At 39.8% G+C, this 27,154-nt stretch overlaps 1 protein-coding gene across 7 annotated transcripts in view; it reads right to left on the bottom strand.

Moving 5' to 3' along the window:
• Positions 1–27,154, bottom strand: part of SLC12A1 (solute carrier family 12 member 1) — an 87,613-nt gene that overhangs the window by 32,742 nt on the left and 27,717 nt on the right. For all 7 annotated transcript variants that reach the window (XM_086320764.1, XM_086320757.1, XM_086320759.1 and 4 more), the window contains 8 exons: positions 24,883–24,967; positions 21,579–21,730; positions 20,327–20,434; positions 19,910–20,033; positions 17,810–17,911; positions 15,494–15,649; positions 9,887–9,986; positions 8,749–8,860 (listed from right to left, as the gene is read on the bottom strand). In XM_086320764.1, coding sequence (XP_086176890.1) covers positions 8,749–8,860; positions 9,887–9,986; positions 15,494–15,649; positions 17,810–17,911; positions 19,910–20,033; positions 20,327–20,434; positions 21,579–21,730; positions 24,883–24,967 — 939 coding nt within the window. The remainder of the gene's footprint in view (positions 1–8,748; positions 8,861–9,886; positions 9,987–15,493; positions 15,650–17,809; positions 17,912–19,909; positions 20,034–20,326; positions 20,435–21,578; positions 21,731–24,882; positions 24,968–27,154) is intronic.

The following is a 27,154-nucleotide window of genomic DNA, read 5'->3' as shown; positions in this document are numbered from 1 at the left end:
TGGAAAGAATCTGGGCTGCTCACGTTACTCACTTTCCATGCAGAATGTCTAGATGTATTAGCACCAGCTTAATTAACTGCCTCATGTCAAATGAAAGAAAGAGCTGATGGCAGATGAGAAAAAATACAGAAAATGTGACTGATGAGGTTCAGGATAAATACACCATCAACATTTGACTCAATAGCAAGAGCCAGGGACTTCCTTGGTGATCCAGTGGCTAAGACTCTGCCTTCCAATGCAGGGGGCTGGTTCAGTCCCTTGTTGGGAAACTAAGATCCCACAGGCTGTGCGGTATGATAAAAAAAATTTTTTTTAATAGCAAGACCCACATTTATGAATACCAAGGAAGCCTCAGCTAGAGCCCAGTTTCAAGAAATGTGACAGTACTCTTGGGAGCCAAAATGTGGTGAGTTGCAGATCCTAGCAGGAACAATTACATCTTGATAATTCTATCAGGCCCATTCTTTGTTTTTTGATGTGGAGAAGACACCCTTGTATCACTTTTCTCTGTGTAATATTGACATTGTGTGTGCTCAGGCACTAGTCATGTCTGACTTTTTGTGACCCTATGGACTGTCGCCCACCAGGCTCCTCGGTCCATGGGGATTCTCCAGGCAAGAATACTGGGATGGGTTGCCATGCCCTCCTTCAGGGGATCTTCCTGCGCCAGGAATCAAACCCACGTCTCTTATGTCTCCTGCATTGGCAGGCAGGTTCTTTACCTTTAGCGCCACCTGGGAAGCCCAATGTAGACATATTCCTACTCAAATTAACATTTGCCATTACTCAATAAAGTTAGTGGAAATAGATGTTCACATACCTATGGCATAGGAAGAACAGGAGAGATTAAGAGAGAAGGAGGCAGGTGTTGTGGTGGTAGATGAAGCATTTTAAAATTTCAAGATCTGAGTTCTGGAAACTCATTTTAATTAAAGTTTCTGTTGTTTCTCCTTCCTTAGAGGTCCAAGCTAGTTTTATTCTTTGCATGTTTCAAGTCAACCCCAAGAGTATTTCTGATTATCTACCGTGTGCCTGACAAGGGTACAAATCTACTATTTTCCTGAAAAATCCTTTCAGTTGATGGAAATATTTTATTGGATTGTTTTAGATTTCTTACTAACCACCTCAGATCTTGGTAAAATGCACTGAGTAGAACTGAAACAGGGCTGAAGATTCTGCGTTTCTAACAAACTCCCAGATGACACTGATGCTGCTCATCCTCAGACCATTCTTGGAGTCATAGTCTTAGAAGGTCTTGGATTAGAGAGAAAAGGCTTGGTATGTATGAAAAAGATACCAGGTTTTTGATCAGATATAACTGGGTTCATTTGGCCACTCTGGAGGTAATTAATGATGTCTGAGCTTTGATACACTACTCCAGAAACAGGGATCAAATAGCTATCCTGCAAGGTCATTTCAAATAGTTATGATAAAGTATCTGGAATGACGTCTGGAATGTTGTAAGTTCTCATCCAAAGTTGATTTTTATTATGTTAAATAAGTGCTCACAATCTCAATTAAGTCCCAGACCTAAGTTCACCGGTGTTCTGCAATAGAGCTGAAAGAGCGCTGAACTGGGAGCAGAGTGTATGGCTTGGATCTGGCTCTGAAACTGACTAGCCGATACCCTGGGTGTGCCCTTTGTTTTCTCTTGATTTGGGCTCTACACTGGTAGCTCAGACAGTAAAGAATCTGCCTGTGATGCAGGAGACCGGAGTTCAATCCTGCATCTCTAGGGGATCTTCCTAGTGGGCTGGGCTGATCCCCTGGAGAAGGGAATGGCTACCACTTCAGTATTCTTGCCTGGAGAATTTTATGGACAGAGGAGCCTGGCAGGCTACAGTCCATGGGGTTGCAAAGAGTTGGACACGACTGAGTAACTAACACTTTCACTTTACTTTCACTTTTATAAGAATAAGAAAATTGTCTAGGCCATCACTGTTCAGTATGATTAGCCCTTATCCACATGTTGCTATGGAGCGTTTGAAATCTGGCTGGTCCACATTTGGCAAAACTAATACAATTATGTAAAGTTTAAAAAAAAAAAAAGATGGAAATGTAAAACATTCACTGGATTTTGAAGCCTTAGTATATTAAAAAAAAAAGGAATGTAAAATGTCTCATTAATGTTTTTATATACATTGAATGTTGAAATAATGATCTGGATGCATTACATTTACCTGTTTCTTTTTACTTTTCTTGATTGGCTACTAGAAATTTTTAAATTACATTTGTGGCACATATTACATTTCTATTATATAACACTAGATGTAATTTGGGGTCACTTCCATTTTAGTATTCTATTTAAATTGGGTCAGATTCTTTTTGTACATATTTTTACTAGAATGCTTTCTAGAACATAACAACATATTAAAGCAGTTTGGATAACTTACTTTACAGTTAAATAATAAGAACTTCCAGTGAAGATGGAGAAGTTACATAGGAAGGGTAGTTATTAAACCAGAAGACCTAGCCTGGGGAAAGATATGTCATTACAGATCAAATTTTGCTCAGGATCCTGTCAATGCATTTCAACCACTAGTACTTCTTGGGATTCTAGACACCATCAATGGCAAAAGAAAGAAGAAATATTTTCTTCAGGGAAGCTGAATGGTAACAATAACCATGAGATAGAAGAATAACCAACAGCTAGGAAAGGTATCAGACCATTGGCATATTGAGTTCACAATGACTTTGAACCTCTGGGGAAACTGGCATTTATTTAAATAAATATAGCTTAATGTATATCTATTAGTAATAAAAAAATCCAGATTAAACATTGATTGTGATGGAGAGATTTACTTTAATGCCTAAATTTGCTGTATTGAGAAGTTATAAAAATATTTCATGCAGAGACTCTGTTTGCTAAAAGCAATTACATTATCCTTGTAGCACACTTATTAATGTGAGGCAAGGCTATAATACAGACATAGTATGGGAAAAGTGAGCTAACAAAAAGGTAAGACATGTTGGAATCTAATTTTTCAACGTTCAAATACGTCAATAGTTACAAAAAATGGATTTTATCACCCAATTAAAATATTATAGAGATTAGCTCAGTTAGGAGTCAAAATATGAGTATATAAGTTAATTCAGGATTTGAACAAAGAAGCTCTTAAAATTTTGTATATATTATGACTTTGTCGTTGATAGAGAAAGGGTTAAAGGAATTCTAATTATTTAGTCTGGAGAATAAATTCATGTGACACTACTTCAAATAGATGTATATTATGAAAAAGAATTTGCAAAGGATTTCCAATATTACTGGGCTCAAATACAGAAATTTGAGTCAAATGTGGAGTTCTTTCCAACTCTTATATTTTAAAACATCAAGGATCTTTTTGCTCTGTCTTTGCTTTCATTGCCTCTCTGGCTGGAACTATGGGAAAGAAAAATTTTCCCTTTCTGATTTGGTGTATATTTTAACTCGTCATGATCCTAGTGCCCACTTACAGGTCACTTCATTCTCCCTGTATTTTGTCATGTCATTATTTTATTAATATCGTTACAGAAACTCAATGACTAATAAAGAATATGTGCATCTAAAAAAAAGCTTTTTCCCTTTGATGGAGGTGAAAGTTGAGATTAAAAGGATGATGATAGAAGAAAAAATGATAATTTTAGTTTTCCATGCTTATCTATGCTTGAACTGCCCTCCATAAGCCACAGAGTTGGGTTATCTTACCTTGACAAGAGAAGAGATTCTTTGAATTCAAAGAGAGTTTTAGGTTTTATTAAGATATTTTGTAAATTTTATGAAAAAAAAAGAGAAAGGGTAACAGGGTGAAAACTTGTTAAAAGGGGATCTACGTAAGGAAGTTGGTCCAATGTTATTCCTTTTCTTTACAGTGAGAAGAGAGAACAGGACAATCAGGTTTAAAGAATATAATGAGCAGGCAAACATTAATCAAAATAGATCTACATCTTTGTATACATAGGTGAAATGACTAGAAGAACACCAATCAAAGTCAGATAACATTGCCTTTTCAGAGGAAGAGAGCCATGAGGCTGAGTGGCTATAAAGGGGACTTTAGCTTGATCGGTAATGTTTTATTTTATTTAAAAAGTGAGTGGAAGCATCTAAGAAAAAGGTTAACTGTTGTTAATTAGAGAAGTAGTATACAGGTGTTGTTTTACTGACTATAGTTTCTTCATATGAAATTGTCAGTGTTCAATGACTTTCAACACACAAAAAAGTAAATTTCATGTATTTAAGCTAATATTTTTCTTAATGCTTCAAAATGAAAAATAGAAGCAAGCTTTACAAAATCTTTAGTTTTCAGCCAAAACAATACAGTGTACTTAATAAAAGATGCCAGTAAACTTGAAAGCCCTTTGCAGTCCTAAGAGAAACAAAATATAGAAAAGAGGCAAGTGTTGCATTTTTGGCAATAATGACTTTATCTGATGAGCATGTTAAATCCCAGATCAATTGGGTCTCCTTTCCATCTTTAATGTATATTTGTCTTTTATTTGTTTTAGTAAAAACAAAACAAAACAAAACCTACCTTTAAATGTAAAACTAAGAAGTATATGAGTAAGTGACAGCTATGCCTAGAAACAGCATGCCTTCTCACATGATGAGCTGTGTGATTTTTAAATTGAATAGTGTACTCGGAGAATTGATGGTGGTGGTGGTTTAGTCACTAAGTAGTGTCCAATTCTTGTGACCCCAGAGACTGTAGCCCATCAGGTTCCTCTGTCCATGGGATTTCCCAGGCAACAACACTGGAGTGCTTTGCCATTTCCTTCTCCAGGGAATCTTCCTGAATCAGGGATTGAACCCATGTCTTCTGCTTGCAGGCAGATTCATTACCGCTGAGCCACCAAAAGGGCTCAGTAGTTGTGGAATATGGACTTAGTTGCTCTACTCTTCCGTTTGTCAGGGGTCAAAACCATGTCTCCTGGCATTGGCAGGCACATTCTTTTACCACTGAGCCACCAGGGAAGCCCCACTCAGAGAATTAAGGGGACATGAATCCAAACTAAGCTATCTGCAATGATTACTATCTCTCCAGCTACTATAAATAAGTGAGGAAACTGACTGACAAAGAAAGGCAGTGTTTTTTCATGCCGCTGAACATATGGTACAATTAGTGGAAATCACAACCCTTGACTTCATATTTGCCTGTTGCTAAATGCACTGAGGAGAAGGCAATGGCACCCCACTCCAGTACTCTTGCCTGGAAAATCCCATGGACGGAGGAGCCTGGTAGGCTGCAGTCCATGGGATCGCTAAGAGTCGGACACGACTGAGCGACTTCACTTTCACTTTTCTCTTTTCATGCACTGGAAAAGGAAATGGCAACTCACTCCAGTATTCTTGCCTGGAGAATCCCAGGGACGACGGAGCCTGGTGGGCTGCTGTCTATGGGGTCGCACAGAGTCGGACACGACTGAAGCGACTCAGCATAGCATAGCATAGCAAACGCACTGAAGATGGCTACACTCAGAAACATGAGGTGATGCTCGAAGGTGGAATCCTACCCCTAGTCTTCGTGTGGTGAAAGGAGTAAAGCACACAAGAAAAAGAAAATCACACATATTGAATAGAAAGCCTCCTGGGATATATCACTAACTTATTATAAGGTAATCCAAAGGAGAAAAATAGACATTATTTTAAGTAACCAAGCCGGATTCCTTAAAAAATATCCCCCAGTTTGTCCTGATGAAGGGTCCCTCTTCTGAAATCTTTAAGTTTTGTAGAAAAAGGCAAGAGGTAGGCAGAAGCTCTGACAGGTGAGTGGAACATTAGTTGAATAGTTGGAAGGCTACTGGACTTGGGACCCAGCAAAAGTATAATTCTTAATTTCAATTTAAGCAGTTTTGAGGGCTACAACATCTAGTCCCTTTAAAAATACCTGTCTGCAGGATATGGCAGCTGGGGGTCATGTGTTTTCCCACTACCCACCAACAATGAAATGCCTATGAGCTCCTCGTCTTGCCCCTTACTTGGAGGAGCAGATGGCAAGTAATTGGAGGTCAGCAGAGGGATGGAGCACAGAGCCTGCTGCCCTGTGACTCGTTGGGAGGGAGTGCGCATCTAACTGTTCAACTTGATCAAGTTGCTGAATAACTAGAAGTCCAAGATCCAATCCAATGTTTGGACCTGGTTTCGCTAAGAGAGGGTATTTTAGGTTTCTGTTGAGGAAGGTATATTTTCAGAATGAAAATGGCAACAATTGTATATCAAAAATATCCCATGATAATAATACCAACAATAACAAATAAAATTAATTGAGCATTTACTGTTTGACAGACTCTGAGCTGAATGCTAGAAAGCTTATCTTCCAGAATTCTCATGACCCTGTAACAAACACAGGTGCTGTCACCATCATTATTATTCCCATTTTATACCTGAGAAAAATTAAGGCATAGGGAGGTTAAATTGTGTGCCCAAGGGAATCCCAGCTAATAGGTGGCAAAACAGTGATTTAGAACTTAACTGAGTATCTCAAAAGTCCATGAGCATGAGCTTTCTAGAGTTAAAATTTAAACTGTTATCTCTCAACCTCATTGTTACCATTTAACCTTTTCCACAAGGTTGGCCTAATCACCAATCACCACGTCTTGGAGAAAAAAAAATGTCATGTTGACTTTCCCTACATCCCTTTCCATCTGTTTCTTTGTAAAGATGATTGAGGAGTGAGCATGAGTTGAAAAATGCTGACAGCATCTGCAGTCTCAGGAGCTCACAGAAAGTAACTAACTGAAAAGTCATTAACTGATACAGTGACTATTTTCTGTCCCAAAGAGAATCTTAGCACCTGGGAGCAAGGCTCTTGGGCCTTACTCAGAGAGTAAGTACAGTAATGTAGGAAGTAGTCTAATACACATGTCAAGCAACCAGGGCCATTAGAGGAACAGGCTTAAGTACCTATCTCACATGAAATGTTATTCCAGAACCATACTCTTTTATTATAGTTAAAGCAGCAAAGGGTTAATTTGAAGTGCTATCTCTTAAAAAGACCTTGTGTCCCTTGCCAATATATGACTGTTTATACCCTCAGTTCATTTCTCCACTCCTAGAGATATTTTATTGGCTTGCTAAACTAAATTTTCTCTAAATTACTAGAGAACAAAAATACCCCAAATTGCATATTTCACCAAAACTGGCTTTGGTGTTATATTGGCCAAAATGAAATCCACTAATCCAGGGCACAAAAGTTGATAATATGGGAGTAGGGTGCTTGATGAGATTTTCTAAAATCCTCTGGAGTCCCTGTTGGTCATTATTGAACCTGTCAATCTTATGTAGTCAGTAGGATTCCCTCTTCCCTCTATGGGATAATTACATTGAGTTATATTATTTGAGTTACTATCATATAAACACTGAGGAAAGAGAATATGATCGACCAGCTTGCTTCATATTGCATTTAGAGTATTGCCAAGTGTTAAAAGATGCTTAAGTGCTGGTCACAATGACATGTGGTAAATTAACCCCTGCATCATGGGACAGTCGACTGACCTCAGCTAGGTTACACAGCTTCCTGGCCACCCTATTCCCTGACAAGTATTGGAAGTTTAGGGAGTGGTATCCAACTCTAAGGGCTCAGCTTCCTGGTGGCTCAGCTGGTAAAGAATCCACCTGAAATGCAGGAGACATGAGTTTGATCCCTGGCTCAGGAAGATCTCTGAGAAAGAAATGGCAACCCACTCCAGTATTCTTGCCTAGAAAATTCCATGGACAAGAGGAGCCTGGCAGCTACAGTCCATGTGGTTGCAAAGACCTGGACCAATATCCCGACTCTGCCACTTCCTTGTCCTGTGACCCTGTGCATAATTGAATTTTCCTGAATCTCACTTTTCTAATCAGTGTAATGAAAATGGGGCTTCTTTCCCTTTCTTCCTCACTAGACTGTTATGTAGACTGAAATAAGAAAAACTGTAGGAAAATACTTTGAAGAATAGGTAAGTATGATCATAATACATTGACACTGCTGAGGATTTTGAGTGGTGTGTGTGCATGACCCAGAGGGAGAGAAACAGGGAGACACACACACAGTGTGTGCATGAGAGCACACTGTGAGAATACAAGTAGAAGTAGGCTCATTTGGAGGACTTAGACTTATTATTTTGTTAAAATATTAATGCTTTCTTCTCACTTTAGAGAGTAGTGATAGTGATTGGTCAATAATTACTGTTAAGTGTTTAGCATCTACTTTGAATACCTCCTGGAAACAACACCAGTAAGTTATTCTTAGTCTACCACATACTTCCTGAACAAAAAGGAACTCATTCTGCTTTGAATGTTTATCTAAGGCATGGAAAACTTGGTTTAACTCCCTAGATATCTGTAGTATCATCAAGTTTATTCAAATATTTAATCTAAATTCTACCTGCTTTCATTTAAGGCCATAGCGTCTGGCTCTTCCTCATCAGTTAATCTACATAATAGTGCTCTCTAGCTCATTCTATCCTTTCATATTTCTGAGAATGGTTATCACCCCCCAAATATTTTCATTTTATTTATGAGCTGGCTCTCTTTTTCTTGACTCAAAGGCCATCAATGGGAAGTATTATCATTTTTAGTTGGTCTCCTGTGAAATCTGAAACACACTTTATCCACTCATTTAAGTTCAGGATCATGGGCCCCTGCTAGTCCTTGGTATATGAATGACGGAAAGGGGTCCTGTTCTAAACTGCATTACCATTCTCCTATCACTGCACATACCTGCTGGGCTCCCCTAAGGCAACACAAATGAACAAGTAGGAAAAGGCACCTTCAAGGGATGAAGTGGCTCTTACCACAAAGACTTCACAGCAGATGCAAAGGCCACTGTTCTTGGTAAAGGCATGAGTTATATCCAAGAGAGCAGGTCTTGTCATGGGTCCCCCTGTTAAAACAATGCACTGGGGCCTGAAAATGGAGAAGAGAAGATGTGAGAATTGATCATGACAAGAAACCTGTGAGTCCAGAACCACCCCCAGTGGAATGGGCTAGTACAGAAGGCTTGGCAAGATGGGGCAACCACTCTCCTAAATATCTCTTGAGTTTCTCACTAGAAGTCCTTTTTTTATTCTTCTTTTTAAAAAAGAAGTATTTATTTATTTGACTGCATCAGGTCTTAGTTGCAGCTCATGGTATCTTTGTTTCAGCATGTGGGATCTTTCACTGTGGCACACGGGTTCAGCTCGTGGGCTTCGTTGCTCCCCCAACATGTGGGATCTTAGTTCCCTGACCAGGGATCAAACCCACGTCCCCTGTGGTGCAAAGTGGATTCTTAACCACTGGACCACCAGGGAAGTCCCTCACTAGAAGACTTGAATCATCGTGATTTCCTGCCAATCTTGCCAAATGTGTATTTTTAGTTTAGTTAGTGATAGTAAGCATGTAAAGTAAGGAAAAGGTCCTTACTGTCCCCCTGTCTTTTTCCTCTGAACATGACCCTATCCCAAATCCTCAGTACAACCTGTCCTTCTCCAACCAGTATATTCATATTATTTTCCTTCACCCTCCGTGCAAAGCTTGTGTTTTGAAGTTCCACTTAAGATATAACCAAAGAAGAGCTTAAAGTACAACTTCTCCTAAGGGAATTCAGTAAGCCACAAAGCCTTAAGCTATATGGAGACAGAAACAACAATTAAAGTGTGTGGGGATTTGGGGACATCTCTCTGAAATCACGTCACTGAGATCCCCTCTCTATCTGTACATGGAAGGGGAAAGCCAGCACTAGGAGAATTTAGAGTTGGGGGTGGGCATAGCTCAGAGTGGAAGAGGAGAAGCGCTCATTCACAGGAGGTGCTGTTGTGAAAATGTGGCAGTTTTGTAAGATTACCTATCTAAGAATATATCCCTAAAGCGTATCAATGTGCATTTGTCTCCCATAGAGGGAAGCTACTTCCAATGGAAATGACACCAGGATGCTTGAGAAACCAATTTTACCTGAAGTTTTTCACATGGTCTTCCACTGTGGTTAGTTCTAGAGCATTGTCTAAAGCGCTCACGTAGGAAAGAGCCTGCGTGGAGGAGCCCCAGTTCACATCTGTGGACAAAGGAGAATTTGACATAAAAGCACTGAGCTTCCCTCTGTATACTGTGAATATTTTTATAAGCCATTCCCTTCTTTGATTTTCCTTGGCTATGTCAGCAGTGACAAATGCCCAAATTAGAGAAACATAATGTAATATTTCCTAGAAAGTGTGTCCTTCTATGAATCTTTGTGAATTCTTAGAAGTGAGACCTCTTTTTCCAGCTAAGGATCAGACTCTAGTGTTGCAGCCTGAGAAAACTTACTCAGTGGAAGAGGCTGTGTTACAACCACACTGCAGAATCGTCAGCCCCTAAATAAATCCAAGAGTTCTTCACAAATTCTTAAATTGAAAAGAAAAGAGGCATTTCTGCATACATAGACAGTATGTAGCAGTCTTTATATTTTGAATAATGAAACTGAATAACTTAGGAATTCTTACTTCTGGGTGTCCATGAAGAGGATCAATCTTTAGCAAGCATTTTAGTTTGATGTGTTAAGGACCCAATCTTCATAATAAGAGAGGAAAATACTACCATGCCCTGACTTAAAAAATTAAGTGTTAGATGAATCCTCTACATTTTATAAGAAGTCCCTGATGGGAATGCATAGATTCACCCTAGACGGCAGACAGAGCCATCTCCCCAGTCTTGCTCAGAACAATAAGGAAAATGATGAGAGATAATTATCTGGGGATAAAGCAGATTAATATTGATTAAGTATTTACTATGCATCAGGAATTTAGCATACCTTAAGTTATTTCATTCTTATAAGAACCCTATAAATCAACTGGATATTTATATGCAAAAAAATCAACCTTGAGCCATTCCTCACACACCATATACAAAAATTATCTCAAAATGATGAGATATACATTAAAAATCTAAAGCATTAAAACTTTTAGAAATAGTTTGTAATTTTGAATTAGGGAAAGAGATTAGAAGCAAACAAACAAACAAACCATAAAACATGAAAAATCAGACTTTAGAGGAATTAAGAATATCTGCTATTCAAAACAAACTGTAAGGAAATTAAAAAACAAGTTACAGACCTGTAGAAAACATTTACAAAAGATGTACTGTGAAAGGGTTTGTATCCTGAATATACAGAGGTCTTACAAATGAATAATAAGAAAACAACTCAAAACATAGGCAAAAAATTTAAACAGACACTTGACAAAAGAAGATATCTGGATGACAAATAATATGTTCAACATCATTAGTCATTGGGAAAAATTGCAAACCAAAGCACAATAAGATAGTACATTATATCTTTAGTACACTACATAATTAGAATGTTTTTTTTTTTTTTAAAGAAATCAACTGACAATCATATGTGCTGCCTAGGATGTGGAACAACTGAGACATACATTTATTGCTGTTAGGAATGGAAAATGATGCTGCTACTTTAGAAAATAGTTTGGCTATTAATTATAAAGTTATGTGTACCTTGTAATCATAAATTCCACTCCTAGAGAAATGAAAATATAGGTCTACATAAAGCCCTGTGTGTGAATATTTACAGCAGCTTTAGATATAATCACTAGATATAAATACAATTAGATATACCAGGTTAGATATAATTCTTCAATTAGTGAATATATTAAAGAAATCTTGAGATATATTCATATAATGGAATACTACTCAACAACAAAAAGGAACAAACTACTCATACATGTAACAACATGGATGAATCTAAAAACCTCATGATAAGTGAAAGAAAGTATATATAAAGGCTACATCCTCTATGTTCTACATAACACTCTGGGAAAGGCAAAGGTATAGGAACAGAAATCAGAAAAGCTGTAACTAGGGGCTAAGTTGAGGGGAAGAAATTGACTGCACAGAATCTTTTAGCCATGATGGAAATGTCCTCTCTTTTTTAAAAAAGATTTATTTATTTTATTTTTTGGCTGTGGTGAGTCTTCATTGCCACGCACAGGCTTTCTCTAGTTGTGGCAAGTGGGGGCTACTTTCTGTTGCAGTGCATGGGCTTCTAATTGTGGTGGCTTCTCTTTGGATCTGCTGGCTCTAGGTACTCAGGCTTCACTAGTTGCAGCACGTGGGTTCAGTAGCTGTGGCTCCTGGGCTCTAGAGCCTAGGTTCAGTGGTGGTGGCATATGAGCTTAGCTGCTCCGTGGCATGTGGAATTTTCCTGGACCAGTGATCAAACCGCTGTCCCTTGCATTGCAAGGCACATTTTTAACCACTGGACCACCAATTCAGTTCAGTTCAGTCGCTAAGTCATGTCTGACTCTTTGTGACCCCATGAACTGCAGCATGCCAGGCCTCCCTGTCCATCACCAACTCCCGGAGTCCACCCAAACTCATGTCCATTGAGTCAGTGATGCCATCCAACCATCTCATCCTCTGTCATCCCCTTCTTCTCCTGCCTTCAATCTTTCCCAGCATCAGGGTCTTTTCAAATGAGTCAGCTCTTCACATCAGGTGGCCAAAGTATTGGAGTTTCAGCTTCAACATCAGTCCTTCTAATGAACACCCAGGACTGATCTCCTTTAGGATGGACTTGTTGGATCTCCTTGCAGTCCAAGGGACTCTCAAGAGTCTTCTCCAACACCACAGTTCAAAAGCATCAATTCTTCAGTGCTCAGCTTTCTTCACAGTCCAACTCTTACATCCATACATGACTACTGGAAAAACCATAGCCTTGACTAGATGGACCTTTGTTGACAAAGTAATGTCTCTGCTTTTTAATATGCTGTCCAGGTTGGTCATAACTTTCCTTCCAAGGAGTAAGGAACTTTTAATTTCATGGCTGCAATCACCATCTGCAGTGATTTTGGAGCCCCCCAAAATAAAGTCAGCCACTATTTCCCCATCTATTTGTCATGAAATGATGGGACCGGATGCCATGATCTTAGTTTTCTGAACACTGAGCTTTAAGCCAACTTTTTCTCTCTCCTCTTTCACTTTCAAGAGGCTCTTTAGTTCTTCTTCACTTTCTGCCATAAGAGTGGTGTCATCTGCATATCTGAGGTTATTGATATTTCTCCGGGCAATCTTGATTCCAGCTTGTGCTTCATCCAGCCCAGCGTTTCTCATGATGTACTTTGCATATAAGTTAAATAAGCAGGGTAACAATATACTGCCTTGACGTACTCCTTTTCCTATTTGGAACCAGTCTGTTGTTCCATGTCCAGTTCTAACTGTTGCTTCCTGATCTGCATACAGATTTCTCAGGATGCAGGTCAGGTCTGGTATTCCCATTTCTTTAAGAATTTTCCATAGTTTGTTGTGATCCACACAAAAGCTTTGGCATAGTCAATAAAGCAGAAATAGATGTTTTTCTAGAACTCTCCTGCTTTTTCAAGGATCCAGCGGATGTTGGCAATTTGATCTCTGGTTCCTCTGCCTTTTCTAAAACCAGCTTGAACGGCAGGAAGTTCACGGTCCACGTATTGCTGAAGCCTGGCTTGGAGAATTTTGAGCAGTGCTTTACTAGCGTGTGAGATGAGTGCAATTGTGTGGTAGTTTGAGCATTCTTTGGCATTGCCTTTCTTTGGGATTGGAATGAAAACTGACCTTTTCTAGTCCTGTGGCTACTGCTAAGTTTTCCAAATTTGCTGACATATTGAGTGCCACCAGGGAAGCTCTCTGTCCTCTATTTTGATTGTGGTGGTAGTTACAAGACTGTAAATTTGTTAAAACCTATAGACTGTACACTACAGGGGGTTAATATTAATATACATAAATTATGTGAACGTACTGTGTGTGGAAATACTTGGTATACTGGGTACCAAGCCTTGTGTCGAGAACTTTAGGAGTCTTTGTCTCTCTTGAGTCCCTTCATGGCCCATTGAGGTTGATACCACTAAGCCCCATTTAGCAGAGAAAGAAATGGCAACCCACTCCAGTATTCTTGCCTGGAGAATCCCATGGACAGAGGAGCCTGGCAGGCTACAGTCCATGGTGTTGCAAGAGTCGGACATGACTTAGTGACTAAACCACCACCACCATACCTGTATTACAAATACCATACAGTAATAAAGAAAAACAACAAAACCAAGCTCTTCAAAATAGTTACTACCTTCTCTTTTCTACTATACTTGTGTAGGAAGGGTTAGGAGCATGTGAGGGTGGCCGAGGGTCTGTCTGGCCCCTGAGACTGGACTGCCAAATACTGTACTCCTTAATCTCTAGCCTCTCCAAGCATCAATCCCTTTCACTGGGTCTAAAGATAACATCTGAAGTCCAGATCCAACTGAATGATCAACAGCACCTTCTTGCTGCTCCAGATTCTTTAGCATGACATTTAGGTGTCTTGTTTACCTGGCCCGACCTACTTACCTTCCAAGGCTCACCTCAGGCCCCTTCTCATCATCTGAGGACTCCATCATGCTAAAGGCCTTTGGGTATGCTGCGCTTAATCACTCAGTTGTGTCTGACTGTTTGCAACCCCATGGACTGTAGCCCACCAGGTTTCTCTGTTCATAAGCCTTGGCAATCCTTAAATATGCCTGATACTTGCACGCTTCCTAACTTTACTCATACTCTTTTCTTCTGCTTACAGTAGCCATCCCTGGCTCCATCTGATTAACCAACCCCTAGTCTCTTGCCCCCTTTTTTTTTTTTTTTTAAGTAGAGTATTTGTTCATTCAACAGATATTTATAAGTACTTACTGAGTGACTGACCCTGGGAATAGAAGCCATGAACCGGGGAAGTTTTCTTGGACAACGCTAATCACAATTAGAGCTTCCCTGGTGGTAAAGAATCCGTATGCAATGCAGGAGACTCTGGGTTGGGAATATGCCCTGGAGAAGGAAATGGCTACCCACGCCAGTATTCTTGCCTGGATAATTCCATGGACAGAAGAGCCAGGTGGGCTACAGTCTATGGGGTGGCAAGGAGTCAGACTTGATTTAGACTAACAATAATCACGGTTAGTCACTTCCTCTCCTTTTTTCAGTAACTTGTTCATGTCACTCTCACGGTTCTTGCTATACTGTTATATAGTTAATTGCTTATATGTGAGTCTGTGCTACTTGAGGACAGGGATTATATCTCATTTATCAGATATAGAAGGACTATATCAGTGGAAAGCTTATGGGGTTTGGTATCAAAATATTGTGGTGGATTCATTTTGATGTTTGGCAAAACTAATACAATTATGTAAAGTTTAAAAATTAACTAAAATTTAAAAGAAGAAAAAAAAAGTTTATTAAAGGAAAAAAAAAAAACACTCTCATTAAAATATCAGCTGCTTCACATCCTGGTGGTCACCTCAGTGAGTGATCACTTCTTTGAACTCAGGTTTCTTCATCTCTGAAATGTGACCAATAATACCTAACATACAGCACTATTGTGAGAATTAAATGGTACACAGTATACAAAAGGTGTTCAACAAGGGTAACTATTGTATTATCATATTACATTATATTATTAATATCCGCCATACACATGGCCCACCTAAACACAGGAGGTGCCACATAAACATGTGTTGAGTGAATGTATAGTTAGAGAGTGCTTAGGAGACCCTCTCTGTACAGTCCTTCTTATCCTACCTGGCTTCTTGTAAGTCACGTATATATAGAGGAAGAACTCAATGACGTAGGTGATGACAGCTGCCCACCAGTTGATGACAAACATGACCGCACAGCACAAAACGGCTCCAAAGAGAGACACCCACATGTTGTAAATACCATATGCAGGTCTCCATCCTGAAATTAAAAAAAAAATCTATGTGCACAAGAAAAATTTCCACACTATACCATCATACCACTGTGTAGTTTTAGACTATAGGTAACATGGTTTTTTTTTTCCCCTAGCATAAAAAATCAGAACTTTTAGGTCAAGTTCCTAACTCTGTTATTAGTTTTCTGTGTCTTGGTCCCTGGCTTATGAAGATGTAATCACACCAAAAAGTAATGCTGTGAAATGTAGGAAATGTGTCACTGGTGGTTCCTCTACACTTCCTACATGCCAGGATTTCTTCCCAAACAACGAAACCCTAAGCATCTGGTATCCATGTCATCAAGAATTGAAAGGAGGCAGGAGAGATGGAAAGAGTGGGGAACAGCAGGGCAGGGGGACACCTTAGTGGCTCAAGAAAGAGGAGGTTAAGATAACGGGCTTTTTCCTGCAGAGAAGGCAGAGCAGCCATCAAATATCATCCGCTACTTCATGCTAGCTCTTTTTTTACCCTAAGAGGATCATGCTTGCCCTTTCAGAAATAATAATCTATGGCAAAAGAGGGAGAAATTTTTCTGCAATGGCTTTTTAAACCTGATATACTAATATATCATGCATTTTGCAATGAAAATATACAGTGAGAAATATTTTCATACATGCACGGGGGGTTACTGTGTTCTATTAGTTCCCTGAATTGAAAGAAGCTGGGAGACAGTACAATCAGGGTAAAGAAGCTGTGACTTGAAGGGCACATTTGGTCTGTGGGTAAAGAATCCGCCTGCCAGTGGAGAAGACGCGGGAGATGCAGGTTTGATCCCTGAGTCGAGAAGATCCCCTGGAGAAGGAAATGGCAACCCACTCCAGTATTCTTGCCTGGGAAATCTCAAGGACAGAGAAGCCTTGCGGGCTATGGTTCATGGGATTGCAAAGAGTTGGACACTACTGAGTGTCCACACTCACACACAAAGTATATTTTTAAATTTGGAGTTGCCAAAATACAACAGAGCTTTCTTTCTTCAGAAGCAATTTCCAAAATGGCCACAAGATGGAAATCACACTACAAGAACATCACTGGAAATGCATTTATTTTTCTCTGTCTGTGTGTGGGTGTTTGTGTGTCAGAGAGAGAAAGAGAAAGGAGAAAGAGAGGGAAGGAGAAAGAGAGGGAAGAAGAAAGAGAGAGTCATCTTTTGGGTTTGGTATCCATGTTATCTCTGTGCTTTTCTAGGCTTCCCCTTTTCCCGCTTCCTCTTTCCTCATTCCTTTCCATTCTTACCCCTGCCAACCTCTATTACTTCACTGTGTTTTTAAAAAAGGAACACAACATGGCATGGAAGCACACATTTCTGGGATCTGTCATCTTCACTGACTAGAACCTCCTGTTCTCTGCTTAAAACAAGGCAACAAAACAGAAACAAAAATTCTTCTGTAATCTTCTGGAGCCTAGTGGCCTTGAGTAGATGAAGGCTCCCCTTCCATCTGTATTTTGGCAGGAGGTTTTCCTAAGGAGGTTTGAGTTCCTGGCATACCCTAAAACGTGAAGATGTGTTTATATCCTTAACAAAAGTCCTGGTAGTGAAGAATTTTCTACTCTCTTCTGATGGAAAGGCGAAAAAATTCGAATGGCCAGTGGAAGCAGAGAAGAGGTGAGAGGTGACAAAGATAGGGGGAGGCTCTTTGGTGTGAAATTTCGCACCACTTTAAACAACAGTCTGAGGGGTGCAGGGGTGTCACCAGCTTCAGTGTGAATCGGCACTGACTGCACTCAGCAGGTGATTATGGGAACTACTCATCCTTCTCTTCTGCACCGTGGGCAGAAAACAAATTGACAGTAAGAAAGTTTCAAATATATACATTCATTCCACTTCTGTGGTCACTTTCACCCTGGAAATAAACAGTGGTGTTTTTCTACTGCTGCAATAAATGTGTTTTCTCTTGCAATGAATAATTTATTGCCGCAGGAGAAAATTGACTTTACGGTTGGTCAAAAAGGCCGTTGCTCAAATGATTCTTTTTCTATTTCAGAAGTCGCCCCCCAACTCACCAAAAGAAAGTGAATTACACTGCCCACTAGGATATAAGGAAACATATAAACACAGATTCAGTGGTTTTCACTGACTTATTTCATCTTGTTGAGACGAACGAAGTGGTTTGCTTTGGTTTATTTTAGTTTTGAAAAGTCAACTTACCTGGAGATTTGGCATAAGAGGCATGAAAGCAGGAGAAATTAATAAGTGCATATGAGGCCAGGAAAAAATTGGAGATGATGGGAGCGATGGTGTTCAGTTCCGCTGTGAAGGAAGCAGAATTGAGTATGTACATATGAGTGATGAGACCAGGGGCTGAACAGCTGTTACAGTTTGGAAGTTTGACTTTATTTGGAAATTGAAACCATAGCTAGCATCTGTCAAAGTTTAAGAAGGTTGTGATTTTTCTTTGGGTCTGCACTCATTTGAAATGTATTTTCAGCCAAAGTTTCTGTAAAGTAAGAAACAAGAAAACTCACCAATAAAATAGACAATCAAGATCTCTACCCACAGAAAATTCAAGTGGAAGTGGATAGAAAGTTTGGAAACCAGATGACAAAATTCCCTGTAGCTATTGCAGAGGTACCAAATCCAGGGCTCTTTATCTGCTTTGTATACCATCAAAGGGTTTCTTAAGTGCTTCAGTATTAAAGAATCCGCCTGCCAATGCAGGAGATGTGGGTTTGATCCCTGGGTCAGGAAGATCCATTGGAGAAAAAAATGGCAACCTACACCGGTATTCTTGCCTGGGAAATCGCATGGACAGAGGAGCCTGGTGGGCTACAGTCCATGGGGTTGAAAAGAGTTGGATATGACTTAGTGACTGAGCATGCATAGAATCAAAATGTTCTACAGGGTGACAGGTTAGTTAAATACCTGTACATCAGAACCATCTAACAGGATATATCTCTGCATATACCCAGCTTGCTCTCTCTGACTTTCAGAATTTTTGTTAGTCATTCCTACTTGTCTATATCTCTAGAGAGTTTTACCTCTGAAGGTTTGCTGAAAAAAAGTTTTACCTCACTAGGTAAATATCCAGTATGGTTAAATCCTAGCTGGGATGTTTACTCTATGATATAAAAAATAATTTAGAGATGTTCTCATTTATCTGAAGATCAGACAGCTATCACCTTCAGTGAAGAAGATGCAGGTGGAAGCTGGGTGTGACTGTAGAACATGGATGCCAGCAAGAATGTAGGCAAAAATAGCTGTCGCAAAGCTGGCACCATGAAGCTAAGCTACTGGGTTCTGAAAGAGTGACATTTAAGACTATTATTTAATGTATACGATTTTTAAAATCTGGGGCTATTTGATCACTTAACTGAAGTCTAGGACAATAATTGAAGTCTTAAAGTTTAAATTATAATTGAAACATATATACACATAATTACTTTTTCATTTTTAAAAAATCTAACAAACATAGATTTAAAAAAAATTAACCAAAAAGTGATTATGTGTAGACATGGAGAGTCATATGTTCCCCTCTTCAACCTTGTGGAAATCTTATGAGGATGCGTGAATTATAGTCACTTCCTGAGTTTATGGGATGAGGAGAAGCCCTCGTTGTTCAGCACTACTGCTGAATCTGACTCTGCCTGTCTATGCATAGTTACTGTCATCCTTGCCTTCTGCTCACCTGCAATGGTGGTACCTTAAGGAGGAGTAAGGAATGTGCAGGCTAACTTTGAGGTGTGTGTCTCTTTGAGATTATGTAGCTGTTTCTATATTGCTTAGGGAGAAAGAGCCAAGGTAAGTGGTTCTCAAATATTAGTGGTCTATGAATTTTGGGAACTTGTAAAAATTAGGATTCTTTATCACCAGAGATTCTAGCTATGGGATTGGGTGTGACCAATCCACAATTTTCCAGATCCACAGGTGACCACATTTTGTGGTCAGCAGACCACATTTTGAGAACAGACATTTCAGCTCTCCTGCTGGTGGCCAGAAGACGTAAGGACAGGTGGCAGCTGGAGGCAATGTGGGATTAGACAGTATCAGGCAGGTCAGAGGAAGGAGTCAGTTGCATTTGGTTGGATGGATTTCCAACATTCAGATTCAAAGAAGAGATTAAAGTCTGAAGCCCACCTCAAGTCCTCCAAGGCCCTCCACACACAAGGATTTCTCATTTCCTTCTTAGATTGCAATATTCCCAAATGCAGTATTAGACATACAACAGATACTTTCTCAAGGTCACAGGAAAACCCTATGAGTAATCGGAAGAATTTGTTGGCTTTCAGTAAGAATAAGAAAACTACAAACCAATAAGAATGAACGCCATGGCTATAACAAAAGTGAGAAAGTATCCTCTAAGGGGCTCATTGTTCTTCCCATATCCCTTTGCAAAGAACTGCAGAGCTTTGTAGATGTTGTCCTTGCACAGAGCCTAATGGAAAAGAGGAGAAATTCGTCATTTATATCTATGCAGAGTCATTTTCCCTGGGCTATTCAAACAAGAAGATTTGGGGAAAAGACAAAGTGATACACAATATGAACACAAGTTAACACTGCAGTTTATCATTCTTTATATTATTTGAATCGATCTCGACTATGTGGCAGACATAGCGTCGGAGCCAGATGCAAACATTAAACTGTTTCAGAAAATGATGGAAAATGATCACCGGTGAGAGCAGATATCTCAGGGGGAGGGAGAAGCACGTGCTCTTATGCCTGTGTCACCTGGAACACTTTGGGCGCGCTGACGAGGGAGGCCAGGGCCGAGGAGAGTGTTGCAGAAAAGATCCCAGCAGTGATGAGGGGGCCAAACCCTGACACCATGCTCATGACCTTGAGGAGAGAGGTTCAAGTAAGGAGACTCATCCAACAGAGTTAAAACAAAAATTTGAGCCAAATTTTAATGCAAATGCTTCCCTTTCCACTTTCTGGGGTTTCGAATCTCTTTTGTAAGCTAATTGCTTCTAATCAGATGTTTTCCCCCCTGCTTCATTCTGAGTTCTTAATAGTTGTTTTTTTCAAAATGGAAATGCCTTTGTTGTTGCTGTTTTTGGATAAAAGGAACAAATGCTCACCACAATATGTCCAGAAGATACTGGAAAGAATAAACAAGGAAATTATTTCAAGAATTTTTATATTTTTCCCCTCTGTCCTTTCTGGGCATCTGTTTCTTGGTCAACGGGAAATTCTATCCAGCAGAAAGTGGTATTTTAATAAAGTCTGGGGAGGGACTCAGCTGTTTACCAATCTTTTTAAAAGGCATTAGCCTTTCTTGTTCTTCCTGCACATAGAAGCTTTTCAAATCTTTGCTTTTCCTGTGCTCATTAAACATAAGTTTAGGTCTGAGACATGATGAGATTCTATCAATTTAAGTCATGTTTGTAATAATGACTTCAGCTGAGTTAATTTCTCTTTGTTGGTTATTAAAATAGATGAATGAAGCCTTCGCAACAAATTTGCTTCTCCTTCTGCTCCCCAATCATTCAGGCAAATTAATATGTTTTAAGTTCCATAGTCTCGCCAACTTCCCTGGTTCCTTTCCCCCTCACTCTTTTTCCCCTTCTGCCACTCACAATTCCCCCCTTGGCCTTGTCCTCCACACACTCCAGGACCATCACAGAGGCTTTTCCTGAGTGAAGCCCAGGCATGAAATGTGTTCCCAGTGCTAACTAATCGAAGTCTCTCCATCTGCCCACCAGGAAATCTTACACGATTGATTGGAAGATGCATAATGGCGGGCAGTAATCTTTCCCTGGGTGATGCAATTCATACAACTGCCTGTTCTCTCACCACCACAGTGAGTGTAACCACATAATGAATGCCTATAGGACTCCCTTTCCTCCCACACAAATTATTCCTTGCTGAATTAGAATCAGTCGATAACCAATCTGTTGGAGAGTCAGAAGTTTCATTACACATGATGTTCTAAAAAATGGAAGCAATAGCAGTAAACGTTATTAATTTTTGAAGTTCAAACCTGGAAATTGTTCATCAGCCCATACTGACATGGTTCATGTCGACATCTTGAGAAGTCGTAGCCTAACCCACAGGCTGCTGAACCATTGCAGTTCATCCCAGAAATGATGGTGTCATTCACGCTCCCAGTGGCATCTCGGACCACACAAGCCCCTGGGAAAACAACAAGGTCTGTCATTTCTTTACTTGAAGGGTTCAGATATCCCCCAAAGACTCAAGCAGAAAAGAATCTTCCTGCAATGCAGGAGACTCAGGAGATGTGGGTTTGACCCTGGGTTGGGAAGATCTGCTGGAGGAGGAAATGGCAACCCACTCCAGTACTGTTGCCTGGAAAATTCCATGGTCAGAGGAACCTGGTGGGCTAACAGTCCATAGGGTCACAAAGGGTCAGACACGACTGAGCATGCACACACGTTTTTCTTCTGAAAACATACTTAGTTTAATTTGACCTATCCTGTCTTCATGGTCAATATTTCCTCTGACGTGACACCTGAAAGTTCCCATCCTCTGAGGCCTGGGAGCGGCCCCTATCTCTAAGGTGTCCTTGAGTGGTTAAAGTCCTAGCTTTCTGCCTGCCTCTGTAAGACGCTTGGGATTGAGACTTCTTTCCTTTTGGAAGTACACGTAGCAGTGCTTTCTTTGCATGTAATATTTATTCAATTCAGATTTCCAGGTTAATGCTACTGATTGGGAGCTTTTCAGATAGAAGGATTTATTTCCTCATCTGTGAGAGAACCAAGGGATGACATTATTGAATACTAGTAATTAAGAGAACTGAGCTCTTATTTTCAACTAATGGTATTCTTTGTATAATTTCTTAAACCATTATAATTTTACTTTTTATAAAATTTCAATGGTTTAAATGATACAGAAACTATTTGGGGATAAAATGTTAAGATTTCCTAGGTAATGTGTGCATGCATGCTAAGTCCCTTCAGTCATGTCTGACTCTGTACGACCCCACGGACTGTAGCCCACCAGGCTCCTCTGTCCGTGGCATTCTCCAGAATTCTCCAAGAATATGGAGTGGGTTGCCGTATCCTCCTCCAGGGGATCTTCCTGACCCAGGGATCCAATCTGTTCTTATCTCTCCTTTACCACTAGAGCCACATGGGAAGCCCTTCCCAGGTACTATTCATGGTCAAACTGCTATATCAAGTATTTATCTCAGTTTATTATTTTTGTACCTTTGAGTTAATTTCTGTTATTTTCTATAACAAACATCCTATGAACATCTTTGTGCATACAATTTTTCTTCTGTAATTCGAAGTATTTCTTTAGGATAGATTCCTCAAAATGGAGTTGTGTGCATTTTAAAGATTCTTGACATATATATTTTAATTACTGATTTTTCTTCTGAATTTTTCTAACTGTATTCTCTGCCATTATGTATTTGACAGGATTATTGAGATATGAATATAGCTGTGAAATATATATATAAATTTTTCTGAACTACTTTAAGGGTAAATACTTTACAAACTAAATGCCAATCAATGAAACTGTTCATTTTGCTTTTCAGTCTCCAGCCAGATGAGTTCTCATTCCTTGCTAGTTATTTTAAGAGACATTCCAGTAATAGATATTAATGGGAACTCTCAATTATAGAGTTCATACTCTTTGAATTTATACCCTTTGAATCAAGGAAAGACTTAAAACTTACTGAATCCTTTAGTTGAAAGAGTCATTTAAAATGATCAGTGTAGGAACCCTTTCTATATAGCCCTGAGAAGTGGCCTACCAACCTCTACTTAGATACTTGAAATTGCGAGTGTTGGTTGGTTACTAAGCAAAACTATCCAGTCCAGATTTTACCTCTTTGCACTGTTCATTTATGCTGAGCTGACTTTTAAAAATCTTGTGGTTTCACTTCTGCATAATCAAACTCCCCAAATTCCCATGAAGCCATGAGCTATTATTTGCACTAATGACAGGCCAGGGACCTCATGAATATCCTTTTCTTATCCTGAGAAAAATATAGAAGCACATGTTTTTCTACCCATCAGAAACCAATAAATGAGAAGAATCTCTGAAGTCAGGCCTGTACCTTTATTTATCCCTTCCTTTTTACTTTGTAGGAGAAAGAAAAACCATTTGTGAAATTTAGGTAATTTCAATGTCATTTAAAAAGTATTGATTTCCTAAAGCATTGGAATAATATCCCTTGATTTGTAACTAAACTTGGCAATGTCACAATAGAGTTAACAACATTATCCAATTTCTGGAAATAAGAGGCAGTGAGAGAAGAAAGAATCTAAGTTAATTGTTTTGCTTTTTTTCCCCCAAAGAATCCAACTCAGAACATATGTACTATCTCAATTTCCTTTCTAGTAAGCAGAGGACAACCAGAATGTCCCCTTTTAAATGGCCAGATGGGATTCCACAGTGGTCCAGCCTGGGGCTGTATTCATAGGTGTGCACAGAAAAATTTTCTTCTCTGAATGTTTCACATTCCTTCCTCTCCAGTAATGGCACAAGCCGGAGGTGACCCCTAACCAGGAGGAGGTGTGGCTGCAGGCAGCAGGTGGAACAAAAGTCAGTTTAAGAACAGCAGGCAAATTCACATATTTTCTGCTCACTGAGCAATGTGGGGGCTGGCCGCCCACACTGCTGGCAGCTGGGTCTCGTTCTGATTGCCTGCCAGTTGGTGACGGTGACATTTCCACATTAGGGACAGCAGTGCAAGGAGGAGTCACAGTCATTCATTCTATATCTTTCATACTTTTCTAAGGGTTTTGTCCTGGTTGTTTTTTTGTTTGTCTTGTTCTGTTTTGGACTCGTATTCTGTCCCTCACCTGCCTCCTAAAGGCAGGGGAGGAGGTTGCTAGAAGTGGTGGCTTCCCTGGCAGTGGAATTATTACCTACAGCAGCAAAAAATTCGCTTTTGTGTTCAGGTAGAATGAAAGTGAAAGTAAAGTTGCTCAGTCGTGTCTGACTCTTTGCAACCCCATGGACTGTAGCCTACCAGGCTCCTCTATCCATGGGATTTTTCAGGCAAGAATACTGGAGTGGGTTGCCGTTTCCTACTCCAAGCGATCTTCCTGACCCAGGGATTGAACCCAGGTTTCCTGCATTGTAGGCAGACGCTTTACCATCTGAGCCACCAAGGAAGTACCAGAGACACCTGTGGTTACACCTTAATTGCATTCAAACTCCTAGAGGACCCAACAAGGGAATTAAAATTGTTGTCTATTAAAAAATTTTCAACTTATGTTCCATGGAAAGCCATGAAACATAAAACTTGACATGAAAAGCAACTGGATCCCTTGTAATTCTGGCATTCTGACACCAGAGACAACATAACTTACCCACGCAAATGGCGACTCCTAAGTAGGCGACAGTGGTGATGAAGATGGCCAGCATGGTTCCTTTGGGGATGGCATCTTGGGGATCCTTTGAAAAAATAATGTAGAGGAACAAGGAGATAGAGTGGAATAAGAAACAGATATCACTTGGAGTTAGTTCTGTATTTTCAAAATTTTAGGCTACCCTTCCTGGGGCAAGTTGTAAAGAGAAAAAAATCAAGCAAATGGCAGAGCTGAGCTCCAGTTCTTTTTGGACAAAGACAAGGTGTTTAGAGTGAATAAAGAAATCTGTCGAACTTTGTGCTGAACAGAAGAGACCTGTAACTGACCAGGAGGAAGTTTTTACAGAAAAGTAGGCTAGTTAGTTCACTCACTAATACCTCTTTCTGTCCCTCCCCTTAATCTCCTGTGAATTTCATGCAGATGTATGGACCATAGAGTACTGAGGGGGTGGGGTAACATATCAATGTAACATATCTGGTACATTGGCGATATATCTCTGTGTGTATTTGTTTTGTACTAAGCTTGCTGCTGCTGTACTAAGCTTAGCTTTTGACTGAGCAAAAAGGATGATCTGCTACATTCGCCAATCCCTCAAACTCCTCATTTGAAATCTAGTTCAGGAATAACTGCAATGAGAGATATTTAATTTCCATAGGCAAGCATAAAGAAAGAGGCAAATTTAAGCTTATACCAGAAAATGGGCTTTTCTTTTGCCCATAAATGTATATAAATTCACTGAGCTGAGCTCACATCATATATAATATACCATTTTATATCCTATTTTGGGGGTTGAATCGTATCATAATCAATTTCCAAGCAGCATAACTTCTCTATAATAGAGTTCAACTTAACAGGGATTATTACGTAGAGATTTCAATGTATTCATTACCTATAAGACAGTGCTGGCATAGAGTAGAAGTCAGTAAATACTGAACTGAGGAAAGCACCATCCCAGTAGGCATCAATTCCCCCTCCAGAGGACATGAGACTCATCGATACAAGTGAGCAATCAATGCAGTGAAAGTCTGAGTTCTGTGTTTCATTAACTTAAATCTGCTGATCAAATCCATCAGAAAAATCAACTCATGACAAATGCAGACTCAACCTGACAGCTGGAAATGTTAATTAAACCAAGTAAATCTGTCCCCACAGGGAAGTAAGCCAGCCCTGTGGAGCCATTCTGTAGTCATTCATTTCTTCCCACTCTTGTAGGAATATCTGTGCACAGGATTTGTCTGATATATAAAACCTCTTCATTTCAAGCTACTGTCTCCAAAAGAGAATGTGTGCACTGAGTAGCACACAGAGGGAAAAAGAGGGCAACCATGGCTGAAATGAACCTCACTCAATATCCATTCATAGTATGTTTCAAATTTTCTTCCAGTGATGAAGGATTTCTTGAGCTCTCAGTGAAAATTGAAAAATTTATATAAGTGGGAAGAAAGGAAATATATAAAAGGAAAAGAGGTATGAAGATGAACAGAAGTGTTATACCTAAAACACAAAGATCCCCTGGAGGAGAGCGTGGCAACCCACTCCAGCATCCTTGCCTGGAGAATCCCATGGACAGAGATACTGGTGGGCTACAATCCATAGGGTCACAAAGAGTCGGACATGACTGAAGTGACTTAGCAAGCATCCACCCCACTCTATACATAAGATAAAATTTCCATGTATCTGTAGACGTGCTACAAGCTCAAATTTTCCTTATTTAGGAGTTACTTGAGGGTCAAACTTGATGTGATATAAGTCGGGATGCCAATATCTTAATGTCTGGTCACATACTCACACTGCCTGTTCTGGCTACTTTTCCTCTAGTCAGGACGAGACTTAGATTCTTAGATTTCATTCCAAATGTTTATTTCCATCCTTCAAGCAGTAGCACAAAATCTCACCTTCCTTCACCTTTTTACATTAAATATCATATTTTTTCCCCCTTGGGACACAGTACAAGCAGTCTTACCAGGTTGCTGCTGGTTGCGTGTCAACCATATCCTAATCTTTCATCTCTGAAACTGCATCTTAACTCTCCTGATTAGATCTGTGTACCTTGAAAATCTTCTCCCACACACATATTTACAGACCATCAATAGTGTGTTAACAAGTAGAAGGTTCAGGATGGGAACCTTGTATAGCATCCCCTTGTGCCAGTTCTAATTAGCTGTCCCTATCAGCCTGAAGACCCTCGGAATCTTGAGAAGGATTCTGAGGTTGTGAGCAGAGGTAGTGTCTTGCATATCCCCACAATGTGCAAATAACATGTTTACTAACT

The sequence above is a fragment of the Bos grunniens genome, chromosome 10, assembly GCF_055505025.1.
Source record: "Bos grunniens cultivar Pamir isolate PY7600 chromosome 10, Bosgru_T2T1.0, whole genome shotgun sequence".
In the NCBI taxonomy this organism is placed as follows: Eukaryota; Metazoa; Chordata; class Mammalia; order Artiodactyla; family Bovidae; genus Bos; species Bos grunniens.
Note: the sequence above shows the minus strand (reverse complement) of the source record. Positions and strands in the feature narration are given on the sequence as shown.